The 23,228-nt window shown below is 46.7% G+C and overlaps 1 protein-coding gene across 3 annotated transcripts in view; it reads left to right on the top strand.

The window, feature by feature from the left end:
* Nucleotides 1–23,228, top strand: part of LPP (LIM domain containing preferred translocation partner in lipoma) — a 318,860-nt gene that overhangs the window by 156,890 nt on the left and 138,742 nt on the right. For all 3 annotated transcript variants that reach the window (XM_072996382.2, XM_072996380.2, XM_072996383.2), the window contains one exon: nt 21,686–21,810. In XM_072996382.2, the coding sequence (XP_072852483.2) occupies nt 21,686–21,810 (125 nt within the window). The remainder of the gene's footprint in view (nt 1–21,685; nt 21,811–23,228) is intronic.

Here is a 23,228-nt window from a genome sequence, read left to right as displayed (position 1 = left end):
CGATGCGTTTGCCTGTCCCAGAATGTGACGGTTCCATCCATCAAGTTAAGAGAGTCACGATGGTCAGGCCCATCTAAGACCCGACTTGAAGAAATCTGGAGGTCATCAAAGCAAAAGGAAAATATATAATCAGTATACTTCCCAGAAAGGCGGGCTTCAGTGAGGATGTGTTTGGACGGAGTGGAGTGATTCTGGCCGGCAAGGGAAAACGCATTGGCACTCCATCTCCCATTATCCCCCACAAGCTGCCATATCAATGAGCTAGATAACTCCACTAGGACTTTCTGCCCACTGGTGTTGTTTATTGAGGGGAGAGAGTACCAGAAGGATGTGTCATTTCCCCCCCCTCCCAAGCACAGATAGGGATTCCCTTGAACAGCTCCGTGGTTTAGGCATCTGCTGGTGGAGCCAGAGGTTGGGAGTTCGATTCCTCCACTGGGCCTCCTTGACGGGCTGGACTGGATGACCCCACGGGGTCCCTTCCAGCTCTGCAGTTTGATGACGATGATGAGAAAGTGTGTGAGAACCTTGACATTTCTTTCATCAGTGATCAGGCCGAGAGTGACATTGCAGGGATTTGGGGTGTCCAAAGCCCAAATCAAAGGGTCTGTTGCTAATACAGCCCAGAGATTTGGGTATTTACCCAACCCACCCGCCCGTTTTTTTGCCCTGCTTCTGCTGTGCATTCTTTTCCAGGCTGTGAGCCGTGACCAGGGGTGGGCAGCACGGTGAGCCGGTAAAAAGGAAAGCCTGTGCAATTAGCCGAGGCGCCAACCTCTGATCACACCCGCAGGGTTGCTGTGGACCTTTCGCTCAATTCTGAGGTTTGCAGAATTTTTATTTGATCCCGGAGTCTCTGAAGTGCGGGGGAAACAGCCCACGGTAGAGCGAGATCTTTTGCTTTATGGATGGGAAGAGAGACAGGAAGATGAATAGGCCCCTGTCTCAACTCTTAATAAGTTCCGCTCTTATTGGAGGATAATTGCTGTAGCGCTTGCCCTAACCAAATCTTTCCGAAAGAGTTTTGTAGGAAGAGAACCTCAGACAAAGCAATTTAAAGTGTCTTTTTGTGCGCGTGCACGCTATACATATTAAGAAGGGTGTGTTAAAATTTAAAAGGGAAGATGACACTGAGAGGTTTGAAACATTGTGTATTTAATGCAAATGCACGGATCTTATCCCCTTTCCATCTTCATAGTGCTTTGTGGCAATGTCTGCTCTTTATGTCACCCTGTCGGCTTGTCTTTAATTCGGAGATTTCAGATAATGGGTTTTTGCTTGCCATCCGACATGCTGTTGGTGCGTGCATTCAGCTGACCTTCAACATGTGGCCCTATTGAATGAGTGGCCTCCGAAATGTCTGGTCCTCAACAGCCCTGCTCATCTCTTAGAGAATCAAGCCTGCAGCTTCCTTTGGGGCAATGCTTCCCAACTTTGGGTGCCCAGATGTTATTGCACTACAACTCCCAGAAATCCTGGCCAGCATAGCTAGTGATGATGGCTTCTGGGAGTTCTAGTCCAAGAACATCTGGAGACCCAAGGTTGGGAACCACTGCTTTAGGGAGTCAACCCATCTTGCATTGGGTCTTCCCTCTTTTCCTGCTGCCTTCAGCTTTTCCCAGCATTATTCTCTTTTTTAATTCAAAGCAGTAAGTTGACAACAATCTGCTTAACAACTCCACTCAGGCAGAGGGAAAGTTTGCCCGAAGCTTGCCTTCACCTCCTTGTAGAAGGACAGCCAAGATGGGGCCAAGCTGGCCTCCAGTGGGAGGGAGTTCCAGAGTCTAAAGGAGCAGCTACAGGGAAGGCCCTCTCCTGTGTCTCCACCAAACGCTCCTGTGGAGGTGGTGGCACCAAGAGAAAGACCTATCCTGATGAGCTTAACACCCGGGAGATGCTGTCCTTGAGATAGCTTGGACCCAAGCCAAGCTGTCTCAAGGGTTATCAGATCTTCTCTGATTTCAGAAGCTAAGCAGGGTTGAGTCGGGTTAGTTCTTGAGAAGGGCACCCCCTTAGAGAATCGGGGATTTCCACATCCTGTGAGGAAGGAAATCTGCCTGGGCTAAATAAACCCAAGTTTTGACTTCCTGTCTTTCCAACTAGAGGTCTTTACTCTTTTCAAATGGATATGCCATACAACGGGTATGACCAGGATTTAAGGTGTACGGATACACCTTTCGGCACCTTTAAAACCAGGTTTAGGGTCTTGGTTCGGTTGGGCCAGCCCCTTCCAGAGTGCGACGCGGAGTGGAAGTGGGAGCTCGAAGCCAAACTGCCTCGTCTTCCGGGCCTGACTTCGCTGTTTGGTGGTTTCCCAAGATGTTCCCCTATTCTAGAACACTTCTTGAGCCTCGTTTACTGGAAGCAAGAGGTTTCTAGATAAATGTGCAGGTATTTGTGGGCCCCACCCTTGTGCCTTTATTCCCCCATCATCAAAATAGCCCCACCCTCAATAAGTTCCCTTTATATTAAATTTAGATTCATTATTCTTGGCTTGTGGGACCCTTGCTTTATGCTGAGTTGGGGAGGCTTCAGATCCAAAGAGTTGCTTTGCAAGCCAAATCTGTGGGGTTTCCAGTTACAGTACCCCTGACACCCCTCCTCTCACCACAACCATTGAGACCTTTGTTATTGTTGTTGTCAAGTTGCCCTCAACTTATGGTGACCCCCAGCCATGCGCCTTCTCCAATATGCCTTCTCCTTGACAGCCCTGCGCATCTCTTGTAAACATAAGACCGTGGCTTCTTTTAGAAAACTGCTCCGTCTCGTATTGGGTCTTCCTCTTTTCCTACTGAGAGCTTGGCCTGTCATCCCTCAGCCAGTCCAGTTTTTCAAAAACGGCACTTCAATGAAGCCGTTGCCACGCCGGCCGTGACGGGTCTCTGGCATCACCCTGGAGATGGGCAGGAGCCGAGAGGTGGCGAAGGCAGGATGGCTCGTGACTGTTGCCTCGTCGGTGCTTTGTTGAGAAGGAAATTTTTCCACGCTACATTTCAGCAAGAAAAGAATTTATTTGCTGTTTTTAAGGTTAGTGCGCAGAAGAGACTTCTGGATGGTTTCTCCCTCACCCGGCTGTCCCTGAGAGGAGGGCCGCTGAGTCAGTGCGCTTCCTCCTGGTTTTCAAGCAGCCGCCAGGCTCAGGGTGAAGGCAGAACTTCTGCAAAACTTCAGTCTGTTGTAGTAGTTGTAGTAGAAGTTGTTGTTTTTACTGCTCTGTGAGATCATTTCTGCTTTGCTCTGATCTTGCGGGAAAGATCGGAGTGGTCGACCAGACCAGATGGGTGGGATACAAATCAAATCAAATCAAATCAAATCAAATCAAATCAAATCAAATCAAATCAAATAAATAAATAAATAAATAAATAAATAAATAAATAAATAAATAAATAAATAAATAAATAAATAAAGTGGTTCATATTCCGGTAAAGGTAAAGGTTCCCCTTGACAATTTTTGTCCAGTCGTGTTGGACTCTAGGGGGCAGTGCTCATCCCCGTTTCCAAGCCATAGAGCCAGCGTTTTGTCCGAAGACAATCTTCCGTGGTCACATGGCCAGTGCGACTTAGACACGGAACGCTGTTACCTTCCCACCAAGGTGGTCCCTATTTATCTACTCGCATTTGCATGCTTTTGAACCGCTAGGTTGGCGGGAGCTGGGACAAGCGACGGGCACTCACTCCGTCGCATGGATTCGATCTTACAACTGCTTGGTCTTCTGACCCTGCAGCACAGGCTTCTGCGGTTTAGCCCGCAGCGCCACCACGTCCCTATATCATATATCATATTCCGGTATGAGGGTTAATTTCTTCCCCCTGCAATGTGCATACACACACTTGTGTGGATTTTAAGTACGCAAAGTGTGACACAAGAGCCTCCAGCATTCCCAGTGAAGAGGCGAGGAGGAGGCAGAAGGGAGCCCAATTGCACCGCGTTCCTTCTCCCGTTTAGGTGCTGAGGAGCGGAACGTGCAAAAGGTTGCTGATGGAGGTGATGTGCATGCTTTAACGGCAACTGTGTCATATCTTGGAGGTGGGATGTTTGAGTCTGCAAACCACCCCCTGCCTGATGAGAGGGATACTGGAAGTTGTAGTTTTTTTAAAAAAGTATTTTTCTTTTTTTCTAAGCACAGAGTGCTTTGAAATGTGATGCTGGAGGAGAGCTTTGCAGATCCCCTCAACTGCCAGAAAGGCAAACAAGTGGGTCCTAGACCAAACCAAGCCTGAACTTTCTATGGAGGCAAAAAAAGAAATAATTTATTTATCTATCTATCTATCTATCTATCTATCTATCTATCTATCTATCTATCTATCTATCTATCTATCTATCTATCTATCTATCTATCTATCTATCTATCTATCTATCTATCTATCTATCTATCTATCTGTCTGTCTATCTATCTATCTATCTATCTATCTATCTATCTATCTATCTATCTATCTATCTATCTATCTATCTATCTATCTATCTATCTATCTATCTATCTATTTATTTATTTATTTATTTATTTATTTATTTATTTATTTTATTTCTATCCCGCCTATCTGATCGTATTCGACCAGATTGAAGTCAAGGCTGTCCTTCTTTGGACACATTGTAAGAAGGCAGGATTCTTTGGAAAAGACCATCGTGCTGGGAAAGGCAGAAGGCCGCCGGAAAAGAGGAAGACCAAACACGAGATGGACGGACTCCCTCAAGGAAGCCACAGGCTTGAATTTGCAAGAGCTGAGCTGTTGAGGACAGGAGATCGTGGAGAAGACACATCCGCGAGGTTACCATGAGTCACAAGCGACTTGGTGGCACATAACAATAACAACAAACACAGAGTGGTGTTGTGTAAATAAGGGATAACACCTAAGCCATGACTTCCTTAGGCCTAGGTTTGTTGGGTTCTATCCTGGCTCTTTATAAGTGCACCAGTAGCCATCATTTCAGGCAGATCAAAAGGGACCCAGCTATTCTGTCTTTGTACTCCCCCGGAACGGTTAGTCAGGTGCCCCTTTCTTCTGGGGGTTCACCAGCAAGATGTGCTTGCAAAAGCTATCTCTGCTGCTTCTCCATCTTTCGCCCACTAAGCGACTGGTATTTAGTGGCATGCCAGGTCCAACCCTGGAGGTGATGCAAAAATACATAGCTGCCACTCCTACGTAGTGGTCACTGATAGTTTTATCTTCCAGAACGTTTGTCCACAGCTGTGGTCATCACCTTGGCTTGGAGGAGACAAGTCTATACCTTAGCTGTGCAAAAAGTCCCTCTGTCTGTTTTTGAATCGCAGTTTCGCGGAATAACCGCAAGACTTTTTCCCCCCATCTGCCCACTTAGCCTAGAGACACAAAGAGGACTTGATGAAATTTTTTTTTGTCTTCTTTGGCTTCAATTGTCTCAAACGATGAGAGAGCTTAACGCCTCACAAGATTTCCTTCCCTCCAACATGATAGCAAGGCAAAAAATATACATATACTCTTCCCCAATTTGCATATAATGTCTCCATGAGCCTCTCTTTCTTCCCTTTGGTGAGTGAAGCACACAGCTAGAGTGGTCTTAAACGACCAGATAGGTGGGATATAAATAAAATAAATAAATAAATAAACATGGAAAGATTGATCCAAAAGCAAGCAACTTATCTGATGCTTCTAAGTCCATGTAACAAGCAGCGGCTTTTACAGTTTTGTTCATTTTGCATTAGTTGCACAAAAAGAATTGTCCTCGGAAAATGCAAAAAACAAAACAAAACTCTATCTGAGCATGGCAGAAGATCCCTGCAGACTAGGAGTCTTTTGCTTCCTCTGTTTCCACTTGTATTTCATCAAACTACGCCATGTGGCGCCCTGTGAGCGCCCTTCTCTCATTCCTAGCAAAAGAGAAGGGTTTGGAGGCATCAACCTGCTTGCAGTTCTTGCGTCCACCCCCATCTGAGATGGTGGACTTCACAGCATGTCTCAGGAAGATCTACCAGGCCAGCGGAAGCGGCTGCCAGGGATGGGCCCATCGGCCCAATGAGATATCCTGGTCTTATTCCCCACTCTTTCTTGGAAGACAGCCCAAGCTTTGGTTGACTGGGAACAACTGTGCAAGTGAAGATGATGAGAAACAAGGCTAGAAGAACCTTGTGTGGCTAGAGTTAAGGGCAGTGGCTTTGGTACCACCCAGATCTAAGTCCATACCAATGGGTGGAGAATGCAGCAAGCGTCCCCGGGGTAAAAGGGTTGGGGTTGCAAGGGCCCTCACCTGCCGGGATGTTGTAGCTTCTGATTCTCTCCTTGTCCCTTGCACCGCATCAAGTTGGATAGTTCCCTTGCTAGATTTACCATCCCACAGCTTGCCCAGAGGGACAGCTCCCCTGTCTTACGGGCAGCCCAGGCCCTCTGTGTGCTTGGATTTACATTACAGGAGTGCAGAACATTCATTCATTCATTCATTCATTCTCTGGACACCACCCTTCAAGAAGGATGCCAACAAACTGGAGCAAGTTCAGAGGAAGGAAACCAGGATGATGATCAGGGGGCTGGAATCCAAGCCCTTAGGAGGAAAGACTGGAAGAACTGGACAGGTTTGGACTTGAGAAATGTAGACTGGGGAGAGACTGGATAGCACTTTCCAAATACTTGAAGGGGTGTCATTCAGAGGAGAGGCAGGATCAGTTCTCAATCACCGTGGAGTGCAGGACATGTAATAATAGGCTCAAGTTACAGGAAGCCAGATTTCAGTTGAATATCAGGAAAAACTTCCTGACAGTTAGAGCAGTACGACAATGGAACCAATGACTTCAGGAGGTGTTGATTTCTCCAGCACTGGAGGCATCCAAGAGAAATATAGACAACCCCGTGTCAGATCTGCTTTGACTTGGATTCCTGCCTTGACCAGGGGGTTGGACTCCATGACCTTATAAGTCCCTTTCAACACCATCGTTCTATGATTCTATGCTGTCCATCTGACTGACTGATGGTCATCCTGGGCAGTTTAAAACAGTGGTAATAATAAAAAATAAGACAAACATGTTGTTATTGTTGTTGTTTAGTCATTTAGTCGTGTCTGACTCTTCGTGACCCCCTGGACAAGAGCACGACAGGCCCTCCTGTCCTCCACCGCCTCCTGGAGTTGGGTCAAATTCATGGTGGTCACTTCGATGACCCTGTCCAGCCATCTCGTCTTCTGTCATCCTCTTTTTCCTCTTCCCTTCACACTTTCCCAACATCGGGGTCTTTTCCAAGGAGTCTTTTCTTCTCATGAGATGGCCAAAATACTGGAGCCTCAGCTTCAGGATCTGTCCTTCCAGTGAGCACTCAGGTTTGATTTCCTTTAGAATGGATAGGTTTGTTCTCTTTGCAGTCCAGGGAACTCTCAAGAGTCTCCTCCAGCACCACAATTCAAAGGCATCAATTCTTCGGCGGTCTGCTTTCTTTATGGTCCAGCTCTCACTTCCATACATCGCTACTGGAAAAACCATAGCTGTGACTATGCGGACCTTTGTCGACAAGGTGATTTCTCTGCATTTATTTATTTGTTTGTTTGTTTGTTTGTTTGTTTGTTTATTTATTTATTTATTTATTTATTTATTTATTTATTTATTTGATTTGATTTATACCCCGCCCATCTGGTCTAAAAGACCACTCTAGGCGGCTTCCAATATAGTAAAAACAGTGAAATAATATAAAAAAAACACACAATTACATAAATCATATTGTAATAAACAGAATACAACAATAGAATAGAAAATACATAAGGAGAGAATAAAGAAAAGTCAGATATTAACTGGAGGGAAGGCCTGAATGTATAGCCATGTTTTTAATTGACTTTTAAAAGTGTCCAAAGTGGGGGCCGCGCCGATCTCAGGAGGGAGATTGTTCCAGAGGCGAGGAGCCACCGCCGAGAAGGCCCGGTTTCGTGTCCTTTCTTTCCGGGCCTCCCTCGTCGTTAGGCTCCTCAGCCTCACCTCCTGGCTCATGCAGGTGATCCGAGTAGATCTAGGTGAAGATGCTGTCTAGGTTTGTCATTGCTTTCCTCCCAAGAAGCAGGCGTCTTTTAATTTCATGGCTGCTGTCACCATCTGCAGTGATCATGCAAAACCAGGGTCTCTTTTCTCTCTTAGAAGTGACACCTCTCTCCCACCCCTCACAGACACAGCATGAACTGGAGGATTGGACCCTCATCCAGAAAGGCACAATGAATCTCCCTTATGCTCCTCATCCTTAAAAAAAATTAGCTGCTATTGTGGGGTTTGTGTGTTTGTACAGTACATGCAAAAACAGTTCTCACCAATATGACAACTCTTTTTGAGAATGCAGAGAAGCACCCAGTCCCCTTGGAGGGAGTGGGGGGACGTCGGTGTTATGCTGTGAGAGAAGGAGGCCCTCATAACATTAGCACAGGGACACCGAGAGGAACACCCAGGGATCAGGGGGGTGCAATAGGGGAGGGATAGAGTGGGGGGCCCTCTCCCTCTACAAGGACTGGTCAGATGCAAAGCTGGTGGGCCCTGCTTCTTCCCTCGGAAGGCTGACACTCCCTCTGCAGTGAAAACGGGGAGCTGAGTCTCCCTTCTGAGGAGGGAGTGTTGGACTCGGGAACCTTGCATCCTGGCCTCAGATCCATTTTGGCCCGATGTCCCAGGGAGGGCTGTGGGAGGGCCACAGCCGCCCATGCGTGGAGGCCCTGCTTTGCATGCAAAAGGCAACAGCCCTCGGCGTCATGGGTTGAGCAAATTCCAAATCATGCGATGTCCAGAACCCCGGACCATCATCCCCTTGATTCACGACCGCTACCCTTGCCAAGCAGCAGGGCCCTCTGGAAAGTAGCTTGGCGTGACCACCACTCCAGTCTTGGCCAAGATGGAACCCCGGGGAGAAGCAAGGTCCCCTCTGACGGTGGGACACCCCTCTGCCTCCTTTTTATCGCGGTATATCAGCCAGCCTGGAGAATTCCCAGGGCCACTTGTTGTGCGGTACTTTGGAAGTAAGTTCTTGGGTACTTTCTTTGGACAGTAAGGTTTTCTGCCACTGCAAACTTGTGTTTTTCTCTTGCACCATCATCTGCAGACCCGCCTCTCTCCGTCTGTATGTGTGTCTTGGTGTCTCTCCTTGTGTGTGAGAGAGGAATGTTGACATCAATGCAAAATGTGCAGATCGTTTAATTTCTCTCTCTCTCTCTCTCTTTCCCTTTCTGTCGCATAGACAGCCGGAGACTTTCTCTGCCCTGCACACCCAGGGGAAGGGGAAGATGTTAAAATAATCCTGGTTTTAGATGGTGCAGAAGTGTGAGGATTGTTTTAATTATGACACACACACGCCAGGCTTTTCATATATATTTGTGTTCCCATGGCAACTGCATTTTGGCTCTGTCTGGATTGTCTGGTTCTATTCTGTTACTGATACAGGACGAGGAAGATGAGTTGCATTCCCTCAATTTTAAGCTGGGCTTTCCTGCCTCACTTGGGAAGCCACGTCACCGCCCACCTGTTTATCTTTCCTTTGTCTTGACAACAACAGCTACAACTATGGATGGATCTCTAGAGGACTTTTTTTTTGAGCATGTGAACATCTGCCTAGTTACTCTTCTCCTTTTCTGGGTAGAAAAATACAGGACTGCGGCTGTCATGGCTTCATCTTTGGCCATGCAAGCTAGGGGGAACTTGTACAATCACAAAATGATAAAATTGTAGAGCTGGGACCTCATAGATTATCAAGACCTTCCCTTGGTTGAGCCAGGAGGTCCGTAGCTTAAGGGTCCCTGACAGGCATCCATCCCACCTCTGTTTCACAACCTCCAGTAATGGGTCAATCTCCATTACAGTGGTGCCTCGCTAGACAGTTACCCCGCATGACAGTTTTTTCGCTAGACATTGACTTTTTGTGATCGCTATAGCGGTTCGCAAAACAGTGATTCCTACGGGGGAATTTCGTTGGACAATGTTTGGTCCCTGCTTCGCAAACCGATTTTCGCTAGACGACGATTTTGACAGCTCCCTCTGCGCTCGCAAAACGGGTGTTTTCGGGACCTAAGCTTCGCAAGACAGCGATTTAAACAGATGAGCAGCAGTTCGCAAAGCGGCTTTCCTATAGCCGATCTTCGCTAGACAACGATAATTCTTCCCCATTGGAACACATTAAACAGGTTTCAATGCATTCCAGTGGGGAAATGCTTTTCGCTAGACGATGATTTCGCTCAACACCGATTTCAGTGGAACAGATTATCATTGTCTAGTGAGTCACCACTGTACGTTGTTGAACGCTGATGGCTGTCCAGAAGTTCTTCCTAATGTTTAGATGGGACATCTGTCCTTGACCTGTGGGTCCCATACTCTGGATGACTATCACATTGGGATGGTTGGCATCTGGGATACAAGGAGGGCTAGTGGGAGAAAAGCCCACCGCTCTCAACTGGTGTTGCCGTTTTCCAAAGAGTTCTGGTTGAGGGCTTTGTGATCCCCTCTCCAACCCATATAATTACGTTCATCTCCTTCAAGTTCTTTTTTTTCTTTCCCCGTTTCTTCGGCGTCTTCAGACCCCAAAGCTGCTAAAGATGGGAAACAGCAGCAAGCCCCCGTCCCTGATGTAACCAAGGATGTTGGCACGTCTTCAGGTTCGAGACCCAAGTCTCAATCTTTGGTACCAAGTTCTGAGTCTGAATCCAAATCTTTGGTTACCAAGTCCCAAGACCCAAGTCCTGATTAAAAACAAGCTTTCTCCCTCCCCCCCCCCAAAAAAAGGAAGAGATGGGTGGGTTCAGAGTGTGAGTCAAGTCAGAGTTATTTTGGGGGGGGGGGAACCACCACCCTGAGTTGAGTCCGGGTTGAGCTGCCAGTGCGATTTAAATCCTGCGAGTCGAGTTCCGGTCCCTGAATATAACTCTCCTGAGTAGCCCCTAAAATACAGAGTCGTTTCTCTGTTAATTCAGACAATCCGGTGTTGTTTTTTTCAGAACATTTTGAGCAGAGATGACTAGTAATGACCTTTCTGGGGGAGGAGAGGGGCATTTTCCCCCTCGCTGGCATTTCTAATGATAGCCTTTCCATCTGGCCGTTTGATTTTTTTTTTTCTTTAAAAGAAGAACATGCAAAACTACAGCTTTGGTTAATTCGCCTCGTAATTACCATGGTAAAAATTGTTTCTCCTGCAGAGATGCAAAGAATCTGCATTTGTTTCTTCTTAACGGGTCCAAAAAAAATATCAGCATCTTGGATTTAGGCTGAGTGGATGATGAACCCTGGTGTGGAATTTTCCCCCTCCATGAGAACCTTCACCTCTGGGTGAAAGGAGCGAGCTCTTTCTTTCTTTCTCTCTCTCTCTCTTTATCCCCCCCCCCCCAAATCAGGGTCTCTGTGATTTGCACAAATTGTTTGTCCAAACCAGTAATTTGTGAAATAAATAAAAACACCCCAAAGATGTTTTTTTTTTAAATCTTTAAAAGAGAACAGAACACTTTGCAAAATGTTATCGTTTGCTTTAGAATGTGCTGCTGTCCCCATAAAACGTTCCCCCTGCCCTTTCCTTTATAGGGCAAAGTCCAGATGAGGCCCCCCCTCGCAGGAACAGACGGACTGGCTAAGAGTTAAGAAAGAGGCTGACAAACTGATCTAGAAGAATTTGGGGTTTTGAAGCCCCAGCCCAAGCTGCTTTCCTAACGTTTGCCAGTCAGTTTGCTTTAGTGCCTTCTCAAATTTGATTACTTTAGGGCAAAACAGTTGCTACGCTCTACCTAATTGCAACCCATATTTGATCCAGTGGATCATACCAGGAGCCTCTTGGCCCAGGGGTTAAACTGCAGCGCTGCAGTTAAGACTCTGCTCGTGACCTGAGTTTGATCCCAAAAGGCTCAGATCGCTGGCTGAAGGCTGACACAGCTTTCCATCCTTCCAAGGTCTGTAAAATGAGTCCCCAGCTTGCTGGAGGAGGGGTTTGCAAGGTGTATTTATTTATTTATTATTTATTAAATTTATACCCCGCCCCTCTAGACCATGTCTACTCGGGGTGGGGTAGCCTTCATAACTGAATTGTAAATCACCAAGAGGGTGCTTTAAGCACTGTGGGGCAATATATAAGGAGTGCACATTTCTTTCTACTAAAGGATCTGCTTCTAATGGATGGATGGATGGATGGATGGATGGATGGATGGATGGATGGATGGATGGATGGATGGATGGATGGATGGATGGATGGATGGATGGATGGATGGATGGATGGATGGATGGATGGATGGATGGACTGAGAGATTGGATGGATGGATGGATGGATGGATGGATGGATCAGATGAAAAAGTGGATGGAGTGACCTCAGCATTCCCAGGATTGTTCTTGAGCAGATAATGTAGAGACAGGTATAGATATATGTCTCACACAGACTGTCTCGTTCTCATCCAGGTCTGCTCTGGTGGAGATCAGTGGCCACCCCACCTTGGGTCACCCAGGTGTTCTTGGACTGCAACACCCAGAAGCCCTTGCCAGGACACCTGGGGTGAAGGCTTCTGGGAGTTGCAGTCCAAGAACACCTGGGTGACCCAAGGTTGGGAACGACTGGTATCATGGACAGAGCACTGGACACAGATTAAGTAGGTAAAGGTAAAGGTTCCCCTTGACAATTTTTGTCCAGTCGTGTTCGACTCTAGGGGGCGGTGCTCATCCCCGTTTTCAAGCCATAGAGCCAGCGTTTTGTCCGAAGACAATCTTCCGTGGTCACATGGCCAGTGTGATTTTAGACACGTAACACTGTTTACCTTCCCACCGAGATGGTCCCTATTTATCTACTTGCATTTGCATGCTTTCGAACCGCTAGGTTGGCGGGAGCTGGGACAAGCGACGGGAGCTCCCTCCGTCGCGTGGATTTGATCTTATGACGGCTGGTCTTCTGACCCTGCAGCACAGGCTTCTGCAGTTTAGCCTGTAGCGCCACCACGTCCCTTGGGCGCCACCACGTCCCTTGGCAGATTATGTAGATCTGGGTTCAAATGCTGTCAGGGAACTCACTGGAGCAGGAATAGATAGATAGATAGATAGATAGATAGATAGATAGATAGATAGATAGATAGATAGATAGATAGATAGATAGATAGATAGATAGATAGATAGATAGATAGATAGATAGATAGATAGATAGATAGATAGATAGATAGATAGATAGATAGATGAAGGAAGGAAGGAAGGAAGGAAGGAAGGAAGGAAGGAAGGAAGGAAGGAAGGAAGGAGGGAGGGAGGGAGGGAGGGAGGGAGGGAAGGAGTAGGTAGGTAGGCAGGCAGGCAGGCAGGCAGGCAGGCAGGCAGGCAGGCAGGCAGGTAGGTAGGTAGGTAGGTAGGTAGGTAGGTAGGTAGGTAGGTAGGTAGGTAGGTAGGTAACAGTAAAACAAGAAGCATTTATTTTCAAGTGCGATTATATGTGTATGTATGCAAGCAAGCATGTGCTTTTCTCAGAAAGGTCTGTGTAAAACCCATGTATTTTCCCTTGGAAAAAGTAGACACACACAGAGAAAGACAAGAGTGAAAGAGAACAAGCACAGTGGGGCTGGATGATTGATCAAAATACTTGAAGGATCCACCCGAGGGGACTGATTTTTAAAAGTTTCAGCTGTTAAACCACAAGGAGCTCTGGTGGTTCCACGCAATTGCATATTTTGCTTAGGTTCTCTCAAATATGAGAACTCTCGCAGATGCAGAGAAATCATATGTCACCCTCTCTCGAGCACGGAGAAACGTTTCTCCCCTTCTGTTCTTGTGCATGAGAGCAAGGCAAGCGAGGATTGGCAGAGACATATGCTGCGATCTAAAATAAGCAAATCATTTCGGGCGGCTTCATCAAGGATCCACGCTTCCACATTAGAAAAGTGTATATAAATATCCTTATTCTGTGCCGTTCTGCACCTGCTGTTTTCAAGGAACCGCGTTCTGGAAGACGTGCCCATCCCCCTCCTCGCAAATCGGAAGAGCCTCGACATAGCCAGCACACCCTTTCGGGCCATCCCGTGGCTGGAGTCAGAAGCCTGGTTAAACCAGGAGATGGATCGTCTCCAATGGTGGGCTTCTGTTTCACCCCAAACACACGGCCATCCTTATGTGAGATGGTATCTTTCCAGAAGCCAGGTAGCTGCGTTCAGCTCCTGGGGCCGTGTCCCCACCCAATGTACCTGTGAAGGTGGTGGGACTGAGAGGAACGCCAGTCCTTACTCTTTCCAAGCAGACCTGTGCTTTTGTTGTTGTTTAGTTGTTAAGTTGTGTCCATGACTCCATGGACCAGAGCAAGCCAGGCCCTCCTGTCTTCCACTGCCTCCCAGAGTTGGGTCAAATTCATGTTGGTCGGTGATGGCAGAAACAAAGAGTGATGAAAGCCCACAAAGAGTGCTTTGTTCAAGATTTAAAACAGTATTTTCTGATTGCATGTAAAAATCCTGGGAACTTACTGTTTTTCTTCCATTGACCACCCTCATCTATGGCATCTCCAGAATAAATTTATACAGAACAGGCAGTATTGACTGCCCATAGCAGAAACAGGGAGGACACCAGGTTGTTGTTGTTTAGTCGTTAAGTCCTGTCCGACTCTTTGTGACCCCTGGACCAGAGCACACCAGGCCCTCCTGTCTTCCACTGCCTCCCGGAGTTGGGTCAAAGTCATGTTGGTCGCTTCAATGACCCTGTCCAGCCATCTCGTCCTCTGTCATCCCCTTCTCTCCTCTTGCCTTCACACTTTCCTAACTCAGGGTCTTTTCCAGGGAGTCTTCTCTTCTCATGAGATGGCCAAAGGATTGGAGCCTCAGCTTCAGGATCTGTCCTTCCAGTGAGCACTCAGGGTTGATTTCCTTCAGAATGGATAGGTTTGTTCTCTTTGCAGTCCAGGGGACTCTCAAGAGTCTCCTCCAGCACCACAATTCAAAAGCATCAATTCTTCGGCGGTCAGCCTTCTTTATGGTCCAGCTCTCACTTCCATACATCACTACTGGAAAAACCATAGCTTTGACTATTCAGACTTTTGTTGGCAAGGTGATGTCTGCTCTTTAAGATGCTGTCTAGGCTTGTCATCGCTTTCCTCCCAAGAATCAGGGGTCTTTTAATTTTGTGGCTGCTGCCACCATCTGCAGTAATCATGAAGCCCAAGAAAGTAAAGTCTGTCACAGAAGAATTGTGCTGGAGGGTGTCAAAGACAATAAAATGGGATGGTGCGTGTGTGTGTTTGTGCATAGGCACACACACACACCCCGCACCTTTGCTGCTTGAGCAGTCCGACGGATTATGCCTGAACAAACATCCGTTTGTAGCAGTAAAGGTGACTATTTGGAAGAAGAAGAGGAGAGGGGATCCTTTTTAAAAGGTGAAACTCGGATGGATGAATATGAAAAATTCATCGGGGAGGATTGGAGCTGATTCCCAACCACATGAAACATTCAACGTTTCCGTCAAGAATAGTGTGCTGTCGTGTCCCAGACCAGATTTAAAGCGCTCTGGTGCACTCCTTCCCTCTCGCTGTCTCTCATTTTCCCGACAGTTTTTTGGGGAGGGGAGATGTGCTTTTCTGACAGCCGAGCGTACACTCAGATGACGTGGGACGGCGGTCCACGGGCTTGTTCTGTTCCCTTGATTCCGTGAAACACTTTGGAACGGAGAAGCAGCCTGCTTAATCGTTTCCACGGCACCATCAGCACGAATGAAGCTGTGCTAAGACATGCCTGGCACAGATTATCTGATCAGAAGAAGACCCCAGAGCTTGGCAAGTAATTGTGTTTTGGAATACAACGACGCCCATCATCCCCCTAACAATATTGCTACAGGCAGGGGGTGTTCTGGAATATGAACTCCAAAATTTAACATTGCCAAGCGCTGGTTCCTTGCCCGTTTAAGGTCCTGCCAGCTGTAGTCTATGTTGATGCTCCTGATCGCTCTAGAAAGGAAAATGTCGAGGGGCGCAGGCTAGCTCTGAACCGTATGCTTAAGGGTAAAGGTGGTTGGACGTCTGTTTTATGTAAAATCACCAACCTGCACAGCCTAAGCCCTTTGCAAGTGAGGTTGCTCCCTTAAATCTGAAAGCAGGAGACGCAGCAACCGGTCACAGGTAGCAAAGCAGAGAGAGAGGGAAGAGAAGGCGGAGTGTTTGTTAGAACAGGAAGAGATGGTATAGTTAGCATGTTATTAGAAGCTCAGCTGCCTTAAGAGGTAGAAGGCATCTGTAGAAGTGCACCCTTGCCTCCCTCTGCAAACTGAAATTAATTTGTGTTTGCTTTATGGTTGGTCTTCTAGAGGGAAAAGCCTTCCAGAGTGTTGGATGGAATAGCTAATACCCTGGAAGATAGAAAGAAAATTCATAATTATCTTGATAGACTGGAACACTGAGCTGAAAACAATAGAATGAAATTCAACAGGGATAAATGCAAAGTCCTGCACCTTGGAAAAAGACACCAAACACACAGTTACGAGATGGGGGAATACCTGGCTCAGCAATACAGTACTACGAGCGAGAAGGATCTTGGAGTCCTTGTAGATCACAAGTTCAATAGGAGCCAACAGTGTGATGTGACTGCAAAAAAAGCAAATGCTATTTTATGATGTATTAACAGAACTATAGTTTCCAAATCCTGTGAAGTGCTAGCCCCCCTCTGTTCAGCCCTGCTGAGGACTCGCCTTGAGTATTGTGCCCAGTTCTGGACACCAGACTTCAAGAAGGATGCTAAGAAACTGGAGCGAATTCGGAGGAGGGCAACAAGGATGATCGGGGATGGTGGTGGTGGAAACCAAGCCCTTAGGAGGAAAGACTGAAAGAACTGGCTGTGTTTAGCCTTGAGAAAAGAAGACAGAGGGGAGAGAGGAGAGCACTTTCCAAACCTTTGAAAGGCTGTCCTACAGAGGAGGGGCATGATCTGTTCTTGATCACCCTGGGGTGCAGGACATGTCATAATGGGCTCAAGTTAAAGGAAGCCAGATTTCAGCTGAATATCAGGAAAAACGTCTTACCTGTTAGAGCAGTACAACAATAGAGCAAATGACCTCGGAACATGGTGAGCTCTCCAACGCTGGAGGCTCTCAAGAGAAAATGGGACCACCTTCTGTCAGATGTGCTTGATTTGGATTCCTGCCTTGAGCAGGGAGTCGGGACTCAATGGCCTTATAAGCCCGTTCCAACGTCATTATTTTATGATTCTATGATTCATTTGCAAATCTGAGGGCTCAGGCATAGAAAATATTAGATGCCTGGTAAGGCTGGGAATACTTGCTAAATTACCCGTTCTTATTGGCTTAGGCTTAGGCTCTTGTCATGATGAGATTCCTCTCTTCAAAATCTCCCAGTATTCCTCACCTGCAGCCGGAAGCGCAAGGCAGAAAACTGGATCTCTGTAAATAGGCATCAAATGTTGATACTCTTTTTTTCCCATTTTAGAAGCAAGGGGGGGGGAACAAAAACAGAAACACAGAGCAAGCATCGAAGATTATTGAGAAAGGGGAAAACAATGCATTTTGGTGCTCCAAACTATTTCAGAAAGAATATGACTCATCCCATTTGGGGGAAATTGGCACAATTTCATGAAATGTGCGGCGGGTGCAAAAAAAAAAAAAACACCACCAAAAATGGACAATTTTCCCCAGGAAAATGTTGTTCTTTCCTGTATAAGTCTTCTGCCAATAGTGTCAGGAAAGTTCTCCCTGTCCTTTCTACTGGTAAGAAAAATGTTGTTGCTCCTTGTGAGTAAGGCCAAATCGAGCTCAGATTTACATTCTTACCGTCTGGAGGGAAAACTCTGAAATTGTAGGAAAAAAACAGATTTCCATCAACATGAAAGTTGATTCCAAGGGTTAGTTACAAAACTTTGTGGTTTGCTCAAGTTTGCAAACCAGTTGGTTAAATGGAGAGACAGTGCTTCTTTTCTAAGCTGGAGGAGGTAGGGGGTAGAGAGAGAGAGAGAAAGCCTTCCCAGCGCACTTTGTAGGCTGCGTCTCCCACTTCTGGAGACAGAATCCTGCATCGACTTCTCTAAAAGCTCTGGAGATCTTTAAGAGGTCTTCAGAGATCCACGTGGGCCTCTCCCCGTCGGGAAAGAGCCTTGCTCCTGAGAAGCCAAGAGTGAGAAAGCCTCTTTCCAGTTGAGGAGGCTCTTGACCCTCTAAGTAAAAAAACGGGGATCAATAACGTTCAAAGTCCCAAAGCAGAAGAAGGGGGCTTGTTTTTCTTTTGCCCCTTTCCTCCATTCGACATGTGAAAGAAAAGAAGGTGAGAGGCGTTGTCTTGAGTCGTTTGCCCAACTTTTGCAAGAGAAGCGGTCGGCTGAAGTGCAGAGATTCGGCACCTTTAACAGCTGTTTCTCTTGGACTGGTCAGGATGAAAGATGGGCACAAATTTGGGGGGGAAATGGGGATTCGCGGTTCATCAAGGCTGATGAATCACGAATTTTTCCCAACAAAATTTAAAAATCGCTAAAAACTCATTGATTCATATTGGTTGTGGGCTGTCACGTTTGATAAATATGAATGGATGAATTAGCAATTTTTGATGAATTTTGCCATTCATTTTTTAAAGTCGCGCCCACCTCTAGTCAGAATCAGACCTGGGTACCAGAGTTTGAGAATAATTAGTTTAGGGGTTACAAATCCCTCTTCTAAAGTGTTTCCACCCCCCCCAAGAAAAAGAAATATGTTCCCAACTCTGTACGGGAAGCAATGTGGTGCAAACTGTGTTTGTGTTGTCTGAATTGGGGGGGGGAGATCTAGGGGAACCCCATGTATCCTTCCGAGTCCACAATGCTAGGCTGTTGCTTATTTGCATTCCCTAATTGCAGAAAATTACGATGTTGTTTTAGCGGCGTCACTTGTGTAGCAGGAGATGCAGTTTGCCGTCTGAGTCAGCGGGGGGTCTTCATATTCACACTTTCCCACTGCAGATGTCTGATTTGGCACCTCCTGGATGCCGAGGCGTGATGCTCCTTCCAGCTAACAAATTGTGTCTCTCTTGATGGGCTTTGAGTCACCACACCGACTCATTGCCATGCCTGGCCCGTCCTGGAAGAATGATTGTCCCCAAATAAAATGTAGATGAGCCAGCCTTTGTAATAAGATCCCCCCACCAAATGTCTGGGATTGCCCCCCCCCCTTTACTGCCGAGAAAAATTTGGAGATATTGATCGTAGTTTGAAAGTCCAGCTGGGAAAGCGATCGTTCTATTAGCGAGTGGAATGAAATTCTAAAAGCAGGAAAAGGCTTCCATGAATCTTATGCTGATAACAGTGCAGAGTTTTTAGCTTGGCGTATTGTAGAGCACGCCGTGAGCATGAGGAAAGCTGGATCCAATGACATTCAACCTAGTGCAACTTGCAACTCTAAGCAACAGGATTTCTGCCGGTGTTTGGGAAACATGAACGCATCACACACACACACACACACACACACACACACACACCTTTTAAAGCCCTGTGCCCATATTTTGTTTTCTATTGTACTGGCTAGTCCTCTTTTCCTGTCATTCCCGATTCCCTGCTCGGCTTCCTCCTCTACTCCCTTCAGGTGACTTTTCTTGGGTCTGCCAATCTGCACAGCATTAACTGGAACAGATAAAAACTCGGAGCGAGTCTGGTTCCCGACTTTCATTGCCACCCCTCTTGCTGGCCGGAAAATTCTCCTTCTCCAGCTCTGATCAATGCCAGTCCCTCTGCAGCAGCTTAGCTGTCCAGGGGCTTCTCCACCTGCAAGGCGAAAACCGGCGCTGACAAGCCTCTGGCAACCAGAAAGTGGGAAGCTGCCCCTCTGGAGAGGTGGTTTGGACTCGAGCCACATCGTCAGCCATCTGGTAGCAACATGGTTTCCTAAATCATTGCTTGGATTGTTGATTTCGGGCATCAATATTATTTATGTGCATAATCACATCTCTGTCAGCAACTCCAAGGTGTGTTCAGGAGGTTACCGGAATGGTTCTCAGCGTGCGGGAGAGCAGACTGGTGGTGCAGGATTTTATAGGGTGGGATAAAAACCCTTCCCCACACCATCGCAATTGGAATAAAACTATCCATATATTATAGGACTATTCCCAAATACCATGCTCACCATTTAGGCCACCCAAACGCCATTTACAAAGTGGAGATCTGTTCTTGCGTTGGGCCGGATCCTCACCCCCTACAAATGTCACAACTGAGACCTGTTTTGACTTTCTTTGGATGCTTTCTCAAGGATCCGTGGCCTTTTTCCCACTGTGCAGAGAACTTCTTTAGCAGGTCTTGAGAACTTAGAAGGCATGCTGGGGGTTTCATGATTCTTCAAACATGATGCTTTTATGTTCTGGTTTCGTTCGCAACTGAAAACAGCAAGCCAGTCCAAATGTTCTTAGCAAGCACCTAGAAAACAAGGCTGTAATAACTAGAAGCCAAAATGGATTTGTCAAGAACAAATCCTGCCAAAGTAATTCGATCTCGATTATTGATCAGGTCACCTCCCTGATAGAGAGAGGGAATGCTGCAGATGTAGTATATCTTGACTTCAGCAAAGCTTTTGATCAAGTGCCCCATGATCTCCTGATTAGCAAATGAATTATGTGTGGGCTGGATAGATCAAGTGTCAGGTGGATACACAATTGGCTACAGAATCGTACTCAGAGGGTGATGATTAATGGGTCCTTCTCTAACTGGGAGGAGGTCACAAGGGGGGTCCCCCAAGGCTCAGTCCTGGGCCTGGTGCTCTTCAACATTTTTATTAATGACCTGGATGAGGGAGTGCAGGGAATGCTTGTCAGATTTGCAGATGATACCAAATTGGACGGAATAGCTAATACCCTAGAAGACAGAAACAAAATTCAAAATGACCTTGATAGGATGGAGCACTGGGCTGAAAGCAACAGAATGAAATTTAAAAGGGATAACTGCAAAGTCCTGCACCCTGGAAAAAGAAACCAAATACACAGTTAGAAGATGGGGGATACCTGGCTCAGCAAAACAACAAGCGAGGAGGATCTTGGAATTGTCGTAGATCACAAGGTGAATGTGAGCCAACAGTGTGATGTTGTTACGGAAAAAAAAAGACAAATGCTATTTAAAGTTTCATTGCTATAAGTATGGTTTCCAAATTCACCTTTCCTTCTCGTCACACTTCTTCCTTCTTCTGTGTTCAATGTCTTCTTGATGCTGAGCGCTCCACGTTCAGGGGGAATGTATGAAGGCTTCTAGAGAGGCTTCCTTGACTTCCAGGAAGGAAAAAAAACAGGTTGTAGGTGAAATGATCAAGTAAAATAAAGCACTGAAAGGGGATCCCAACACCTTTTCTCCTTTATTCCCTGCTGTTTCCCTCTCCTCCCTCTGTTTTTCTGAGAAATGTAACTATGCAGCAGATTAGGAAGAAAACCTTGTTTCTTTTAACAGGGGGTGGAAGGAAAGAATTCAGCATTACAGATAGTCTGTCATTAGAAGAGGGAATTCCTGGACTGCTGAAAGCATCTGAGTGTGCAACAGGAACGTTGTTGATCTCGCATGATTTGCAAAGTAGCTTGCCCTCTTTGGTGATTGGTCTTAAGTACAGGATTCTTCTAAAATCTGATTTCATAAATGCAGAAAAGCTGCCTGAATTACATCTCGCCAGCACTAATCGCTTTCAGCCCTACATATTTACGTTTATCTGTGCTCTGTTTATGCTTCAAGATACGGCTTACCTTTGACCGTCAATAAATACCTTGGGCTTAACCCTTTTAAGGGGGCAAATTTGTCTTTTCATATCCTGATCAGCTGTTTTTTTCTCTCTCTCTCCATCTGCAGGCGATTTCCCCCCACCCCCTCCACCTCCGCTACCTTCCACGGACGAACCCGGGAACCTTCCGCCATCCGCCGGCACTGTCCTGCCTCCTCCGCCTCCCCCAGATGCGGCCTTCTTTGGCGTTCAGGTAATAAGAGCTTATTGTGGAGTCCGACAGACGATGGAGAACCAATCTAAAGCTCCAGCTTTCCTGAGCTTTAGGGGCTGGATGTTCCTGGCATTTTGCTCTGCAACCGGTCCCACAAAGGGAGCTTTTAGAATCCTAGAATCCCAGAATAAGGACATGGAGTCCAACAACAACCCCCCCCCCAGCTCAGACTCCAATCCCTGTCTGCTTATGGATTCAAAGGAAGACCTGTGAGGGAATCTGCCCTGTGTGTGATGTTTGACGTGGTTTCTAAGGTCTATGAAGACGGGGCAGAAGAGAGCCAGGTGGCAAGACGGTGATGGGCGTTCCGCAGGTTCACACAGAAACGTGTGTGTGTGCGCACAAAAACTCAATCCATCCTCTGTGATCCATTTTTATGTGGAACATGGATGTGGGGGGGGGAACGGCGTGTGTGGAAAACTAGGGTAATGAAATAGCTAAAGGACTTAGAGTGACTTAAGAATGTCTCCAGTACGAACCTCAAAACCCTGCCTTTTATTTATTAGGGAACACATGTGGCGCTCTTCAGCGTCAGCTCCTAGGGAGATGGGTGACTAAAATAGTAAGACTGAACGGCAAAGAATTAAAAAGTAAAACAGCGCTCGGCTTTTCTCTCTTTTTCTCTCTCTCTCTGCCCCGATTTGTGGGGGGCTATTCAGAAAGCATTTGTAAACACGTGGCATATGCCAGAGCCCTGTTTATTGATTTACTGCATTTTTTCCCTTGAAAAGGCTCTCAGAACGGCTTCTGTAACAATATATATTTTTTAAAAAAGAAGAGAACAAAACTAGACCTTTTCCAAGGCTTAGAATCTGTAAAGACATAACACAAAAGGAAGAGGCGAGGAGGAGGGCAAAGGAAGAACATCCAGGGGCACCCTTTTCTTCATGTCCTGCAGCATGGCTGCTGGACGACAGCCGTGGGAGAGGCAAAGCTTCTTTGTGATGGGATCGGGGACCCCTCCTTTCCTCCTCTATGAGACGTGTGGTGAAGCAAGCGACTGCCTGGGTGGATACCATTCTGTGTCGGATTGGTGTGCTCCGCCAAACGGGCTCAATTCGCCATTTTAATAGATCATTAGCTGATGGGCAAAATTCACAATATGGGAGAGCTGGGGCTGGTTCCCTACAGGGCTGTCTGTTCCCTGGACGCGTTTTGGGCTCCGAGATCGGCTGGGGGGGGGGTCTATTCTGTCTGTGGCACCTTGTTTCCTGGATGAGAGTCTGGAATGCACGCCTGTGGCTGATTTCTCAGAGCCACGGGTGGCAGGTCCGGTCCATGACAAGCCCCCCTTTCCCCTCCTCTTTTCTGCATGCCCCGTTGCCATCCGAGACCGTTAATTCTATTTAATGGCTAATTAAATGTTAATTCATGTTGCATTTGGCACAGGATTAAGG

Source organism: Pogona vitticeps, chromosome 3 (assembly GCF_051106095.1).
Source record: "Pogona vitticeps strain Pit_001003342236 chromosome 3, PviZW2.1, whole genome shotgun sequence".
NCBI classification, from domain to species: Eukaryota; Metazoa; Chordata; class Lepidosauria; order Squamata; family Agamidae; genus Pogona; species Pogona vitticeps.
The sequence above is the reverse complement of the archived record's forward strand: the minus strand, read 5'-3'. Positions and strand labels throughout refer to the sequence as shown.